The sequence below is a fragment of the Procambarus clarkii genome, chromosome 23 (genome assembly GCF_040958095.1).
Source record: "Procambarus clarkii isolate CNS0578487 chromosome 23, FALCON_Pclarkii_2.0, whole genome shotgun sequence".
Classification (NCBI taxonomy): Eukaryota; Metazoa; Arthropoda; class Malacostraca; order Decapoda; family Cambaridae; genus Procambarus; species Procambarus clarkii.
Genome location: NC_091172.1, coordinates 17,198,177 through 17,216,597, shown reverse-complemented (window position 1 = coordinate 17,216,597; position 18,421 = coordinate 17,198,177). Strand labels below are relative to the sequence as shown.

The 18,421-nt window shown below is 43.0% G+C and overlaps 1 protein-coding gene across 1 annotated transcript; it reads right to left on the bottom strand.

Annotated features, from left to right (window-relative positions):
• Positions 1-601: 601 nt before the first annotated feature.
• On the bottom strand, positions 602-1,540 carry LOC138367738 (adhesive plaque matrix protein-like). Its single transcript, XM_069329685.1, has one exon. The coding sequence runs from the start codon at positions 1,538-1,540 to the stop codon at positions 602-604; it is 939 nt and encodes a 312-aa protein (XP_069185786.1).
• Between the last annotated feature and the right edge of the window lie 16,881 nt (positions 1,541-18,421).

Sequence of the window (18,421 nt, the reverse complement as noted above, 5' to 3'; positions counted from 1 at the left end):
CCTAGACTATATGAAGGGGAAGTACAGTGTCAAAAAGCTAGCTGCGTGATGATAAAAAATCCCCATCACACTGGATGATTAGTCATACAGAGGCATGTGATAAGTAGTCTGCACTCGCAGACTCCGGGTGCAGTATGAGGATATCATGAACACAAGAGTGAATAAGGTAGCAGTGATACTGAGTCTCCATCTCGCAGGATGGTTACTCATACAGCGAGGCATGTGATAATTTTTTTTTTTTTATTAAGAAATGAGGTACATCTGCATTAGTGCAGCTACCCTAGACTATATAAAGTGGAGTACAGTGTGTCAAAAACGCTAACTAGGTGATGCTAAGAAATCCCAATCACACAGAACTTTTTTTTTTTATTAACTTATTAGGTACATCTGCATTAGTGCAGCTACCCTAGACTATATGAAGTGGAGCACAGTGTGTCAAAAACGCTAAGTAGGTGATGCTAAAAAATCCCCATCACACAGGATGGTTAGTCATACAGAGGCATGTGATAAGCGGTCTGCACTGGCAGACTCCGGATGCATTTCAGGCCATCGTCACTCGGGGCCGAAACGTCTACGTATTTGCCACTCCATGTTTCGTGTCTCACGCTGGCGTTGAGCGACTGTGATACTTGCACTCCTGAAGGTATGATGTGGCCAAGCTGCTGGGAACACGTTGGTGGGATGCTGGGAACACATTGATGGGATGCTGGGAACACGTTGGTGGGATGCTGGGAACACATTGATGGGATGCTGGGAACACGTTGATGGGATGCTGGGAACACGTTGATGGGATGCTGGGAACACATTGATGGGATGCTGGGAACACGTTGATGGGATGCTGGGAACACGTTGATGGGATGCTGGGAACACGTTGATGGGATGCTGGGAACACGTTGATGGGATGCTGGGAACACATTGATGGGATGCTGGGAACACGTTGATGGGATGCTGGGAACACGTTGATGGGATGCTGGGAACACATTGATGGGATGCTGGGAACACGTTGATGGGATGCTGGGAACACGTTGATGGGATGCTGGGAACACGTTGATGGGATGCTGGGAACACGTTGATGGGATGCTGGGAACACGTTGATGGGATGCTGGGAACACGTTGATGGGATGCTGGGAACACATTGATGGGATGCTGGGAACACGTTGATGGGATGCTGGGAACACGTTGATGGGATGCTGGGAACACATTGATGGGATGCTGGGAACACGTTGATGGGATGCTGGGAACACGTTGATGGGATGCTGAGAACACATTGATGGGATGCTGGGAACACGTTGGTGGGATGCTGGGAACACGTTGGTGGGATGCTGGGAACACGTTGATGGGATGCTGGGAACACGTTGATGGGATGCTGGGAACACATTGATGGGATGCTGGGAACACGTTGATGGGATGCTGGGAACACGTTGGTGGGATGCTGGGAACACGTTGGTGGGATGCTGGGAACACGTTGGTGGGATGCTGGGAATATACTGAAAGAATGCTGTGAACACGATGGTGCTGTGCTGTGAACAATGTTACTCATTGTATCCCCGCCATAATCATCATAGGAATTGTTTCCTCATCACCCTTTTGCATCATATTTGTCAATTTCCTTCGCATCATCATGATCATTATCCTCGTCTGCGTTTCTGCGCATCACCTCATATACGCCGTCATCCGCTTCATCATCATTACCATCTGAAAAGAAGAAATACACGAAAGATAAGATGCTGGGGTACTGAGGCAGCTCCATCTTTGATGACATGAGCAGTCATAAAGGCTGGATTCACTGGACTTAAGAGTTTGGACTTAAGAGTTTGCTAAGTTTGCACTGGTTGGACTTAAGAGTTTGCTAAGTTTGCTTCGACGACACATTATATTTACAGTCATATGTAACAATGAAGTGGATTCTATGCTCACTGAATTCTGCATTTTGTGTTTTAGTCATTCATTGATACTTTTTTTGAAGAGGTTGAAGTGTGAGTGAATTTTGGTCACCAGCCTGGTGCTAAAATTTGCTCTATAAATGTGTGTGTTTGGGACGGTAAGTGCGTCGGTATTGCAGTGTTCGTGCAGAGGTAGCAATTATCTGCTTGTCACATGTTGCATCTCCTGTGTGTTGGGTTCTTCTTGAGGGAGGAACTTGTAGAAAAGCTATCGCGGGTAAATGTGTCTTGTGACTGTATGATGAATGTGTCTTGTGGCACATCTACACACACACCCCAAACACATCTGTGTTGATGGGGTCTGGTTGGTATTGGGTCAAATAATATAACTTTTTTTCTCACTAGATGCGCTGCCTTATTTATAATTTTGTCCCGACCACTGAATATGAGACTGAAGAAGAATCCCAATTTAGTAGCGATTACTCCATCATAGAGTACTGTGAAATTGTAGCTATGCATCTCTAACCCAATGTGCACAATATCCAAGAGTACCGTTGTTCAACGATAAATAAAAGTTAACTCATCGTTGAAATGACGTTGGTAACGTTGATTAGGGGGTAGCATCTAGGGTAAAGCAATCCACCGTAAACGAGCTTGTTTCCTAGAGCCTTTGGCTGCAAAAATTTACTCAGGTCTTATATATATTGTGTGAACAATATGGCAATTAAAAGGTCGAATATTGGTATTTTCTTGCATAGTCTTAAAACAAAACTATATGAGAACATCAGTAGGAACCGTGATGAAGATTCGAACCTTTCCTCAGGGTACTCCCGAGCACACGCCTCAGACAACTAGGCATGTACTTTGTCACAATGCGTTGCAAAATATGGTAAAAAGTAAAAACAAAAAGGGTCAGAATGGATTGAACGAAACAAGGTTTGCAACCTGGGATTCTACTGAATCCACGAGGATTCCTGAGGCTTCCAGTGAAGCCGAACTTCAGTGGAAGTTCGGAACTTCAGTTGAAAACGTAATTTCTCTGCGCATTACAAGACTATATGTTGGGTGCCTACGTAAGATAACTACCATTATTGTTATTATTGTTATTATTATTATTATTATTATTATTATTATTATTATTATTATTATTATTATTATTATTATTATTATTATTATTATTATTGAGAAACTGCAATGCCGTAGTATTTGAATATCAAGAAAAGACCCAATACTTGTGTAAGTGTATTATTAAACCGAATGTTCGGATGAAACCTCCATCAAGGCGGTATAACGTGTCTGAACAAAGAGTCCAAGTGCTTGTGTGAATATGCAGGCCGTCCTCCAAACAACGACCCAAAAGTGAGTCCATCCACCCGCCAAACCTCCTGTTTATGAATGAAAAACGGTTTACACACGACTCACAACTAAATTTAATTCAAACACTTCCGGAACAAGCACTTCACTGAAGAATTTTGTTCGAACCACAACGCTTTAAATGCTTCACCCACGTACTAGAAATGTAAATAATCGCCAACAGAACCTAAATACCTAACCTATGTCTATGTATGCAGACTATGCATACATATTATAATATTAATTTATATTTGAGAAAATTCCCGTTTTGAATGACAACATGTAAAAGTTTATGAATGCGTGTGTGGGGTCGACCGCTGGATGTCTTTTTTTATTCTTTTTTTATTTTTATTTGGAAAACAAAATACATACAATACAAAGGTACCGAAGCACCAAATAAAACAGAGCATCAGCTCCCCACCACACAACAACAAGACAGAAAAGTAACATAGAACATACAGAATAACACTTCACATAAAAATACCGAACAACAAGGAACATAGAAACAAGAGAAACTATTAACAAAACAATAAAAATACAGAGGAACACCACAAAAAGTAAACCTGCACCACCCAGACGAGGCGTGCCAAGCATGGATATGAACTACAAAAGTACACAAAGAAAATATCGAAAGCACAGGAAGCATAACATAGGAAATTTTATCATAGGAAACATAACACAGGAAACAAAACAAAGTGTAGCCGCCGACAGCGGCGATACATGGTAAAGAGGAACAAAGGAAAACAATAATAAATGACACAGGAATGACCATGGAAAACAAGGGGACAAGCCGGAAGGGCTACGCAAACACAAGCAAGTGAAACAGAAAATTACAAAAACAACAAATTCGTACACTTACATCATTTAGTATACTTTTGTGGATAGAAGGCCCTCGGGAACCGCAAACAGTACGCCTCCCACAAAAGACACTCATCGGCGGGAACATTCCCAGCCGTCTCCCCGGGAGGGTGCAACAATCCGGAATGTCAGAGACGAATTTCCGCGCACTCGGCACCCACACCGTCGACGAACACCATGGGACCGGCTGTACTAGTTCCATCGCAAACGAATCTACATCTTCCAACTCCAGAGCTCCCGCCGATGGGGCAACACCCCCCCCCCCCCTCAGAAGGGGGCGGCACCACCGGCTGCGGGGAAACAGGGACCCTTGACACAGGGACCAGCGGCACAGAAGTCTTCCGGACAGCACCTGTATTTTTCCGACTTGCTGCCTGGGTAACAGTTTCTCCCCCGAAACAACCTACCCTGGCTTTGCGCCCTGGTGAGGCCACTCCAGATCGACACCCAGAGCGCAACTCCATAGTCACCTAAGACTGATGGATGCCTACTACTACTATCCTTCTTCAGGACCATAACTAAATCAGTAATAACACCACTACCGACAGCGGAGGTAACAACCTCCCATACTGACGAACCTGGAACCGGAGGTACAGGGGAATGCACAGGAGCAGGTACAGAGGCCCCCACATCACCCACCTCCCCCGGGACAGCGGCACCGTCCACCACCAAGCGCGGACCTCGACCAGATACCGCAAGAGCCACAGGCCCACTACCATCACATGTCACAGCAGGCGTCACCGGGTCACGGTATTTCCCTACCTCCGCCCAGGCGACACCCAGAAAGAGAGACAAACTTAGAGCCCTCCTGGAATGCTTCGACTCCGGGCACATATCGTCTGAACTGTCGACCCCCCCCTTTCCCCCGAGGCGCCGCAGCAGGACCACCAGTAGGCCTCACACGATCCCGCAACATCTCAGCCGCCTCAACCATCGGAGGCACCGGACAAGACACCGACATGGACGGTAACGCATGAACGTCCACAGAGACACTCAACTCACACAAGCCCCCCATCACGCGACAACGCACTGCCACAGATTTCTACAGAAGACACAGCATCTGGAGATGGGGCAGGCCTCAACAGCGGAAAAACACCACACACCACATCCCCGAGGCCCCCATGTTCCACCAGGAGTGCTGCAGGCGCCTGCCCCGATGCACGCTCCACAATCCCCGACGTCGCAGGCACAACAACCACCATATCACTCACAGAGTCCTCCTGAACCTCCAGAGGAAGAAAGTCCTCCTCCCAGAACAAGTTTACACGCTCCACGGTGCCCACGTGGCACCCAGCAGCCTGATGGACCAATTTACAAGCCACACCGAAAACAGGTTCGCTGCTGACCTGCATAAAAACTCCGGATATAATATCCCATCAGGAGCACTGAAGACGGGACTGCAGACGTAAGCTGCAGCGCGAGGGTCCGGATTCCATTGGGCACACCCTTCAGTTGGCCAGTTGAAATGACATTCATCCGAATGTTCAACACTCGGCCAAACTACCCAACAAATCGGCGCAGCAAGACATCAGGGAACTCGAAGGGTGCACCATGGACACACACATAAGTCGTAGCGGATCGGAGAGGCGCCAGTTGTCTGCCTGAGATCTCACACCTCTAACCGTTAATGACCCCAAGTGACCTGAGGTCAGATCATGATAATTTCACCTTGCTTCCGCTAAGCGTATAATTGGAGCCGGGTAGCCTTCAAACATGCCGACGTTTAAGGAGTGGCTTGGTAGTGCCGGAGGCTATCTACTTGTGGGCGGAGTTAGCTACTAGGTTCCCCAATATAAACTTGGAGAGCTATCGAGCATTAAGCAATAGGAGACCGGCCAGCGGAGCAGAGCAGAGGCCAGCCGTCGAGATAGGCCGTCACCAGACGGGGGGTGACGCTGCCTGAAAATTGCAGACCCCCCCCCCCTCTCTATTCAACTTAGACTCAGTCCTCGGTGAGTGAACAGTAAGGTGACTTGGTCGTGTTTACATATGTTGTGTGATGATCAGGGGCAGTCAAGTTGTAGGGTTCTCGAATTCTTGGATGATGACTCACTTTGAATATTAAACTGGAACATTTTAATTGAATTGCTAAATTATGATACTTCATGTGAAATATAATTATGAATTTATTATTTAAATTGTGTTTAACTTTGTTCCCTAGAGATTTTGAGTTGAGGTGAGAAAGCCTCTGTAGTTACTGGTTTCATGGTTTAGAATGAGTACATGATAAAGATGGGAACTACTAATAAGGAACTCAGGATAACATCTTTTGAGAATTTTGTGATACAGGCAAGTTCCATTCCTTGTCTTGTATGTAATGATCATGAATGGATGGTGGCAGCATTTCGTCTTCTACTATCTACTCTTCTACTTATACTATCTACTCTTCTACTTCTACCTATCTACACCTCTCCCTCCACCCTTCTCTAAACTCTCACTTTCAACTAATGACCCTCCTTGCCCCTCCCACCTCTCTCCTCTCTCACCCCAAACCCTCACTAATTACTTCACTATTCATTTCTTTCCTTTCGTTTTCTCGTATACGTTTGTGGCAATGATTATGTATTCTAGAGTTCTCTCTAGAGTTTCGGGTAACTGATCAAGTGACGGCGCCTTGTAGTCTTAGCACCTAGGTAGTCAAATACCTAGGTTACAAGGTGTTGAACGAGAGAGGCTGCCTTAGGAACTCTGGAGGTTTTTCTAGAATAGTTAGCTAACTGGGGACGGGATAACGGACTAGAGAGAGCTGTTTCCCCCGGCCTCGTTAGTTAACTGGGGGGTGGAATAATGGACAAGATAGAGCTATTTCCCCCACCCCCCGTTACACCATCACCACTTCCACCACAGAATAAGTCAACGAGCCGGAGAATTCTAACCAAGCCGTCAACAATCGCTTCACAGGAGGCAATGGTGACTCCATTCCTCCCGGCCACACAGCCGCGGCACACCGATCACGTCACCAGCAACAGCCAATAACCACACTCCAGGCAACAACAGCGGAGCTCAGCCGACACAACCTCACCCCTAGAGAGGCCACGGGTGTAGTCCATGGATGTAATGGACTGGAGTCGAGGACGGGTTGTTATATGAGTCTGGCAGAACGCCTCTCGTGGCGGCAAAGTTCACTACGGGCTCACCATAGCCCCTGCTACTTGCAACTTTTGCTCCTAGTAGCTGAATCTAAAACAACAAGAAGCGTGGAGTGTGTCATTAGGCGTCGTTATGATTATGCTTCCCAGGGACTACCACAAGCGATGCCCAAACTTCTGATGAATGATCAAATGTCCTGGTTTCTGTGGGCAGGGTGTCACCGGAGCATTAATCACCCACTCTCAACCAAATTATTCTTAATGAAGCTGAAAATTAACTGATTTCATTGATTTGTATAAACACAGACCTATTGCCATAACGACAGCTAATGACGCCACACGAGAAACTGCCAAAGGCAGCACTTGGACATATTGTTTACACCGCCTGGATGATGGTTCATCCGAACATTCGGTTTAATAATAGAGCTTGGCACTGCCGTTTCGCATGTTCGCGCCACCTCACAGCAATAGTGAATTTTATCCTAATTATTATTATTGTACATACAAATCACCTTGAAGTTAAGTAACAATGAGAAAATCAGTAGGAGCCACGAGGAAGATTCGAACCTGCACACTCTGGGTATTGGCAAGCACAAGCCTTAAGTCACCGTATTAGGATATTCAAACGTAATGTAAGCTGGGACTCAACTTAACTCCTGTAGGGTTCCTGAAACATCCACTGACACCAAATCAAGGTGCTTGGGAGTACCCAGAATACAAGTTCGAATCCTACTTTTGGTTCTTGCTCATTTTCTCATTATTTTTATCGTTTACAATTATTACTACTAAAATTATTATTATTATTATTATTAATATTATTATTATTTGTTATAGGTTGCTGTTGCTGTTGCTCTCGTTGCTGTTATAAACAGCAACTAGAGCACTACATGAAGCCGTAGTCGAATCACGAAGTTGTTGTTGTTGTTGTTATAGATTCAGTTACTCGGAACAAAAGTTCAAACCGGAACGGACTATGGTGAGCCCGTAATTACTTGCACTTTTAATATCTCTCATTCATTTAAATAATTTAATATTTTATATCTATTATGAACAGTTTGGCATTTTTGAAAAGTGATCATATTTTCTTTCATAATACTGAAACTCATTATACTTTCATAAAAATAATAATACAATTTAAGTTAATAGTTAACTGTAATACTCTTTCATGTTCAATAAATGTGATTTTTATTGTATGATAATTCTCGAAATATGATTTTTAATGTTTTTTCTTTTTCTGTCAAATTTGAAGGATATATTTTACAGAGTTGTTGAATTGGCTTCGGGAATGCCTGATCACCTTGTTTCTCACAAGTTTGGCTCTTCAATGCAGTTACACACGCTTATTGACGAGTAATAAGAGTATTGACGAGTAATAAGAGTATTGACGAGTAATAAGAGTATTGACGACTAATAAGAGTATTAACAATTAATAGGAATATTGAAGACTCATAAGAATATTGAAGACTCATAAGAATATTGACAACTAATAAGAATATTGACGACTAATAAGAATATTGACGACTAATAAGAATATTGACGACTAATAAGAGTATTAACAATTAATAGGAATATTGAAGACTCATAAGAATATTGACAACTAATAAGAATATTGACGACTCATAAGAATATTGACGACTAATAAGAGTATTAACAATTAATAGGAATATTGAAGACTCATAAGAATATTGACAACTAATAAGAATATTGACGACTAATAAGAATATTGACGACTCATAAGAATATTGACGACTCATAAGAATATTGACGACTCATAAGAATATTGACGACTAATAAGAGTACTGATGACTCATAAGAATGTTAAAGACTCATAAGAATATTGACGACTCATAAGAATATTGACGACTCATAAGAATATTGACGACTCATAAGAATATTGACGACTAATAAGAATATTGACGACTCATAAGAATATTGACGACTAATAAGAATATTGACGACTCATAAGAATATTGACGACTCATAAGAATATTGACGACTAATAAGAATATTGACGACTCATAAGAATATTGACGACTAATAAGAATAGCCAGAAACGTACTAACCCAAGCAGCCCTCCTACCCCTACCGAGTTTAATGCATAGAAAACGTATAGATACGTTTGTGAGCCGTTACGTTTCATAGTAGGTTGCATTTGTATCGATGGTTACCATTACGTACAAAATACGACCTATTAGTTGAGAGGGCGGCCGCTGCTCTGTGTACTGAGGTTCCACACACACACACACACACACACACACACACACACACACACACACACACACACACACACACACACACACACACACACACACACACACACACACACACACGCACACACACACACAAATGAAGGCAAGAAATAGAAGGCAAATGTCGTGCCGATCTTCAAGAAAGGAGATAGGGAGGAGGCACTTAACTACAGACCTGTATCACTGACAAGCATCCCCTGTAAAATACTGGAAAGAATAATTAGGCTGCGACTGGTTGCACACCTGGAGAACATTAGGTTTGTGAACAAACATCAACATGGGTTCTGGACAGGGAAATCGTGCCTAACAAACCTTCTGGAATTCTATGATAAAATAACGAGGATAAGACAGGACAGAGATGGTTGGGCAGACTGCATATTTCTGGACTGCCAAAAAGCCTTTGATACAGTACCGCACATGAGACTGCTGTTCAAGCTCGAGAGGCAGGCGGGGGTGGGGGGAAAGGTCCTAGAATGGATAAGGAACTACCTAACAGGAAGGAGCCAAAGAGTTACGGTAAGGGGCGAGAAGTCGGACTGGCGAACAGTAACAAGTGGAGTACCACAAGGATCGGTGCTGGGACCAATTCTATTTCTTGTATATGTTAACGACATGTTTACAGGCGTAGAGTCCTACATGTCGATGTTTGCGGATGATGCAAAGTTGATGAGAAGAGTTGTGACAGATGAGGATTGCAGGATCCTCCAAGAGGACCTGAACAGATTGCAGAGATGGTCAGAGAAATGGCTACTAGAATTCAACACGAGCAAATGTAAAGTTATGGAAATGGGACTAGGAGATAGGAGACCAAAGGGACAGTACACAATGAAGGGGAACAGCCTACCTGTAACGACGCGTGAAAGAGACCTGGGGGTGGACGTAACACCTAATCTATCTCCTGAGGCACATATTAATAGGATAACGACAGCAGCGTACTCTACACTGGCAAAAGTTAGAACATCATTCAGAAACCTAAGTAAGGAGGCATTTAGGGCGCTTTACACTGCCTACGTAAGGCCAGTCTTAGAGTATGCCGCCTCATCATGGAGTCCCCATCTGAAGAAACATATAATGAAACTGGAAAAGGTTCAGAGGTTTGCAACGAGACTCGTCCCAGAGCTACGAGGGATGGGGTATGAAGAGCGCCTGAGGGAATTGTGCCTTACGACACTAGAAAGAAGAAGGGAGAGGGGGGACATGATAGGAACGTATAAGATACTCAGAGGAATTGACAGAGTGGACATAGACGAAATGTTCACACGGAATAGTAACAGAACGAGAGGACATGGATGGAAGCTTGAAACTCAGATGAGTCACAGAGATGTTAGGAAGTTTTCTTTTAGCGTGAGAGTAGTGGGGAAATGGAATGCACTTCAGGAACAGGTTGTGGAAGCAAATACTATTCATAATTTTAAAACCAGGTATGATAGGGAAATAGGACAGGAGTCATTGCTGTAAACAACCGATGCTCGAAAGGCGGGATCCAAGAGTCAATGCTCGATCCTGCAGACACAACTAGGTGAGTACAACTAGGTGAGTACACACACACACACACACACACACACACACACACACACACACACACACACACACACACACACACACACAATTAACATCTATCGGTGATTGTTTTAAATTATAATTTTTTATAGTGTTTACAAAATAACATAAATAGCCAATTAGGGGCTTTTTGTATCATTTTGTTGTCAACATCCAATAAATACCGTGTTTTTTTAACCCATAGATTACTTAATGAGCAATTCGTTAAAATTCTTTTTATCCTGAAATGATGTCAGTGTTAATAACTCGAACCAAACATACGTTTATCATAACTATTTGGACCTGAGTTTATGGTAATGAATACGGGTTAATTGGGTGATAAAACTGTGCGATTTGTGCACAAGCCAATAATGGTTAGATGTGCACACACCTGGCTTTAGTGGTTAGTGGTGCACACACTTGACTTGTATTGTTAGTGATGCACGCACCTGGCTTGTGTGGTTAGTGGTGCACACACCTGGCTTGTATTGTTAGTGGTGCACACACCTGGCTTGTGTGGTTAGTGGTGTACACACCTGGCTTGTGTGGTTAGTGGTGCACACTTGGCTTGTATTATTAGCGGTGCACACACCTGGCTTGTGTGGTTACTGGTACACACACCTGGCTTGTATGACTAGAGATGTACACAAGGTTTGTATGACAAGAGGTGCACACGAGGCGTGTATGACAAGAGGTGCACACGAGGCGTGTATGACAAGAGGTGCACACGAGGCGTGTATGACTAGAGGTGCACACGAGGCGTGTATGACAAGAGGTGCACACGAGGCGTGAATGACAAGAGGTGCACACGAGGCGTGTATGACTAGAGGTGCACACGAGGCGTGTATGACAAGAGGTGCACACGAGGCGTGTATAGCTAGAGGTGCACACGAGGCGTGTATGACAAGAGGTGCACACGAGGCGTGTATGACAAGAGGTGCACACGAGGCGTGTATGACTAGAGGTGCACACGAGGCGTGTATGACAAGAGGTGCACACGAGGCGTGTATGACAAGAGGTGCACACGAGGCGTGTATGACTAGAGGTGCACACGAGGCGTGTATGGCTAGAGGTGCACACGAGGCGTGTATAGCTAGAGGTGCACACGAGGCGTGTATGACAAGAGGTGCACACAAGGCGTGTATGACTAGAAGTGCACACGAGGCGTGTATGACTAGAAGTGCACACGAGGCGTGTATGACAAGAGGTGCACACGAGGCGTGTATGGCTAGAGGTGCACACGAGGCGTGTATGACAAGAGGTGCACACGAGGCGTGTATAGCTAGAGGTGCACACGAGGCGTGTATGACAAGAGGTGCACACGAGGCGTGTATAGCTAGAGGTGCACACGAGGCGTGTATGGCTAGAGGTGCACACGAGGCGTGTATGACAAGAGGTGCACACGAGGCGTGTATGACAAGAGGTGCACACGAGGCGTGTATGACAAGAGGTGCACACGAGGCGTGTATGGCTAGAGGTGCACACGAGGTCCCCACTTCAGAAAGAAATAGGTGAACGTGTGTCAGTTTTAATTTCGATTACAATAATTTCAAATTTGACTTTATGGGCCAAATACCATTGTAATATTGTATGTACATATTTCCGTGCATAATACTGCCGCTTCATATCGGTATAATTGCAGCTACAAAATAATTTTAATTAAAACTGCATAAAATATGTTGGCAAAAATATTGGCATTATTACCAGCATTTTGAAAACAAATTAAGTCGAATATTTTCTGCAGCTGTTGATATTTTAAGTTATATATATATATATATATATATATATATATATATATATATATATATATATATATATATGTATATATAAATATATATATATATATATATATATATATATATATATATATATATATATATATATATATATATATATATATATATATATATATATATATATATATTTAAATACCTAGAAGGGGTACCACCTCTGGTGCAAGTGTAGGGGCCCATAGCCTCGGAGAAGAAAATAAAGAGTACTCAGAGAAGACCTTGTGGATCCTCACTGATCACTTTGATATTTTCTTCTCCTACAACCCCTACCACCCGAAGAGACCAACCTAACATGAGACCAACCTAACAAGAGAATAACCTAACAAGAGACCAACCTAACAAGAGACCAACCTAACAAGAGACCAACCTAACAAGAGACCAACCTAACAAGAGACCAACCTAACATGAGAATAACCTAACAAGAGACCAACCTAACAAGAGACCAACCTAACAAGAGACCAACCTAACATGAGAATAATCTAACAAGAGACCAACCTAACAAGAGACCAACCTAACATGAGAATAATCTAACAAGAGACCAACCTAACAAGAGACCAACCTAACAAGAGACCAACCTAACAAGAGACCAACCTAACAAAAGACCAACCTAACAAGAGAATAACCTAACAAGAGACCAACCTAACATGAGAATAACCTAACAAGAGACCAACCTAACAAGAGAATAACCTAACAAGAGACCAACCTAACAAGAGACCAACCTAACAAGAGACCAACCTAACAAGAGACCAACCTAACAAGAGACCAACCTAACAAGAGACCAACCTAACAAGAGACCAACCTAACAAGAGAATAACCTAACAAGAGACCAACCTAACAAGAGACCAACCTAACAAGAGACCAACCTAACAAGAGACCAACCTAACAAGAGACCAACCTAACAAGAGACCAACCTAACAAAAGACCAACCTAACAAGAGAATAACCTAACAAGAGACCAACCTAACATGAGAATAACCTAACAAGAGACCAACCTAACAAGAGAATAACCTAACAAGAGACCAACCTAACAAGAGACCAACCTAACAAGAGAATAACCTAACAAGAGACCAACCTAACAAGAGACCAACCTAACAAGAGAATAACCTAACAAGAGACCAACCTAACAAGAGACCAACCTAACAAGAGACCAACCTAACAAGAGACCAACCTAACATGAGAATAACCTAACAAAAGACCAACCTAACAAGAGACCAACCTAACAAGAGACTGATGTAAACCACAAAATCCATTGCCTATGGTCAATGACCTTTTCTCCATTATGTTACAGTTGATAATACAAATTATCGACTGAATAAATGTCCATAAAAGACTATGACAGCCACATCAATAAGCTCCCCAATTATCACTCTTAATTATAAATATTACATAAATAATAAATTACCTTAATGTAATAGAAGGAATTATTTAACTAGAAATATAATGCTTTATTTAATTTTTGTTTCAAATTTGTACAAACTCGCTACATTTATTATTGTTATATATATATATATATTTTTTTTTATTTAATGAATATAATGGAAATATAATTAATATTGTGCAATATCTTTCATGTCAGTTTTTTTTACGCAACGACATATATAAAATTTTAATTAGAAATGGATTTTCAAAGGCAGCGTGTGGCCCTGTGGTAATTATAGGGAGGAGAGGCACTGTAGGAGGAGGAGGAGGAGGAAAAATAGGAGAAAGATGGGGAGGAGAGGGGGGAAGAGGAGAAGAAGGAGGAGGAGGAAGAGGAGGAAAAAATATGATAAGGAGGAGAAAGAGGAGCGGAAGAAAAGTAGGAGGAAGAGGGGGAATGAGGCGGAGGAGGATAAAGCAAAAATATAATAGATAAGAAAATGAACAGAAGGAAAAGAGAAATACACAAGGAGGAGAAAGAAGAGAAGAAAAATATAAATTAGGTAAATCGGGAAAAAATAGATAAAAAAAATGATGCAAAGAGAGAAGAGATGAGAAGAAGAACAAAGAGGAGTCGTGGGGAGAGATGTAGCAGAAAAAGAGTAGCATAATGTAAATGATCAAGAAAAATAAACAGGTAAAGAAGAAATAAAAATAATTTTTTGTGAGATAATACGCCAATGAATGTGATGAATAAAGACGAGAAATGAAGAATAACAAGACACCTATATATCAAGAGATCAAGGAAAATAGAGCCCGAGGAAACGAGAGACCATGGCAACAAGAGACCACTGTAACTAGAGACCGATACAACATGAGAGAGAGAGGACGACAAAACATAGATGGCGACCATGAAGTGAAGACGGAACTGATTGGTGGGAATGGGTGTCCCAACCAACCCAATCGCGTTGTGTGTTTGTAGGGTTATGTTGGGTTGGATACCTTTGTACAGGGTGTGGTACCCTGCATGCTGATCTTCAGGGTACGACCCTACACCAGTTGTCTGACTCCTTCGGGTACCTGTTTATCGCTAGGTAAACAGAGGCATCGTACGAAAGGAAATGTACGGAAACGTCTTCGTCGTGTAAAGGATTCGAACCAGGAATCTTTCAGTTGTTAACTGGCTATCCTGGCCACTGCGCCACATGACCCACATGTTATGTTATTTTACGTTGTGGAATGACATGTTGTTTCGTGTTATATTGAGATTTAATCTTGGAGTCAGGAGCCGGAACCCAGTTATTGAAGGCCAAGTGCTTGTTTGTGAGCATTCTCACCTAGCTGTGCCTGCGGGGGTTGAGCTTTGCTCTTTCGGCCCGCCTCTCAACTGTCAATCAACTGTTTACTAACTACTTTTTTTCCTCTCTCCACACCACACACATACACACACCAGGATGCAGCCCGTGACAGCTGACTAACTCCCAGGTACCTATTTACTGCTAGGTAACGGAGACATTCAGGGTGAAAGAAACTTTGCCCATTTCTTTCTGCCGGGTGCGGGAATCGAACTCGCGCTACAGAATTACGAGTCCTGCGCACTATCCACCAGGCTACCAGGCCCCTCGTAGTGTGTGTGTGTGTACTCACCTAGTTGTACTAGCTTAGTTGTACTCACTTAGTTGTGCTTGCGAGGGGTTGAGCTCTGGCTCTTTCGTCTCGCTTTTCAACTGTCAATTAACTGTGTGTGTATTCACCTAGTTGAATACGACCCCTCCCCCCTCCCTCATAGAACTCCCGATAAAATAGCCATTAATCCAATAAACTTTAATGAAACTCATGACAAGCGTTTTATCTAAGGGTTCACACAGTCAGACAATCTCTCTCTCTCTCTTATATATATATATATATATATATATATATATATATATATATATATATATATATATATATATATATATATATATATATATATATATATATATATATATATATATATATATATATATGCGAACAAGCCTGAATGGTCCCCAGGACAATATGCAACTGAAAACTCACACCCCAGAAGTGACTCGAACCCATACTCCCAGAAGCAACGCAACTGGTATGTACAAGACGCCTTAATCCACTTGACCATCACGACCGGACAAAATGAGGTGATAGCCGAGTGCCGGCGGTGGGGTGGTTCAAATAGCCTCGGCTATCACCTCATTTTGTCCGGTCGTGATGGTCAAGTGGATTAAGGCGTCTTGTACATACCAGTTGCGTTGCTTCTGGGAGTATGGGTTCGAGTCACTTCTGGGGTGTGAGTTTTCAGTTATATATATATATATATATATATATATATATATATATATATATATATATATATATATATATATATATATATATATATATATATATATATACATATATATATATATATATATATATATATATATATATATATATATATATATATATATACATATATTCCAACTGCCATATGCGAGTGCTACTCCGGTTTTTTTTTTTTGCGTGCCAGAGCGTCCCGGGCGAGAGTGTTGTGAGGGACGGCCGCCACCCCATGCATAACTCTGCATCACTGCACCAGCCAAAGGCGAGCCAGGAAGAGGGGAAAAAACTAATGGGAAATACTCTGCAGTTGGCCTTCCTCAGCTCTGATTTCAAGTCATGAAGAATTTCTGTTCTGTTCTTTTTTTCATTTTCCGTATTGGGATTTAGGCTGTGGGGGGAATACTTTTGTTGTGTTTGTTTGTTTACCGTTTCTGTTATTGTTTTCACTGTGGATGTTTGTCACTATGGCTGAGGTGAGAGATTGACATTTAAGAGAGTGACTATTAACAGGTGAACAGTTCAAGTTAATAATGGCCTAGGGTGACCAGGTGTGATGTGGTCGAGGGTGACCAGGTGTGTTGTGGCCTAGGGTGACCAGGTGTGTTGTGGCCTAGAGTGACCAGATGTGTTGTGGCCTAGGGTGACCAGGTGTGTTGTGGCCTAGGGTGACCAGGTGTGTTGTGGCCTAGGGTGGCCAGGTGTGTTGTGGCCTAGAGTGACCAGATGTGTTGTGGCCTAGGGTGACCAGGTGTGTTGTGGCCTAGGGTGACCAGGTGTGTTGTGGTCGAGGGTGACAGGTGTGTTGTGGCCTAGGGTGACCAGGTGTGTTGTGGCCTAGGGTGACCAGGTGTGTTGTGGTCGAGGGTGACCAGGTGTGTTGTGGCCTAGAGTGACCAGATGTGTTGTGGCCTAGGGTGACCAGGTGTGTTGTGGCCTAGGGTGACCAGGTGTGTTGTGGTCGAGGGTGACCAGGTGTGTTGTGGCCTAGGGTGACCAGGTGTGTTGTGGCCTAGGGTGGCCAGGTGTGTTGTGGCCTAGGGTGACCAGGTGTGTTGTGGTCTAGAGTGACCAGGTGTGTTGTGGCCTAGGGTGACCAGATGTGTTGGGGCCTAGGGTGACCAGGTGTGTTGTGGTCTAGGGTGGCCAGGTGTGTTGTGGCCTAGGGTGACCAGGTGTGTTGTGGCCTAGGGTGACCAGGTGTGTTGTGGCCTAGGGTGACAGGTGTGTTGTGGCCTAGGGTGACAGGTGTGTTGTGGCCTAGGGTGACAGGTGTGTTGTGGCCTAGGGTGACAGGTGTGTTGTGGCCTAGGGTGACCAGGAGTGTTGTAGCCTAGGGTGACCAGGTGTGACGACCTGGTGGGTAAGGCTGGTGCCTTTGATGGGTTGACACACGTGGTCAGAAACAACAGAACCAGAGAAAAATAGCTAAAAAGACAGACAGACAGAAAAATACACAGAAAGAGAGACGAAAAAAACTAATAGAAAGAAGACAAACACAAAAAAGAAACCAGACAGAAAGACACATTGAAAAAGACACACAAAAATATAAACACAGCCAAATCCATACCGAAAAATGCAGCCATCAATGCAGTCAGAAAGACAGACCGGCAGACACAAACACCAAATTATTAACAAGACACAGAGATAAATCAAGCGAGACACAGTGAAGAATACAGAGCGTCCATGTACCCGGGCGTCCTACTGCGCAAGATATTACATATTTTAACCTGCAGGGATTGAAACACCTCAACTGGCTTGTATTTTCAGTCAACATAACAGAATATGTCCGCCGGACTTTGCATTCTGCCTGTCTTTCTCGCGGTTATATATATATATATATATATATATATATATATATATATATATATATATATATATATATATATATATATATATATATATATATATATTTTGGTAGCAGTCTTTCCTGTAGACATATATTATTAAATATAACCGAAAAAGTAA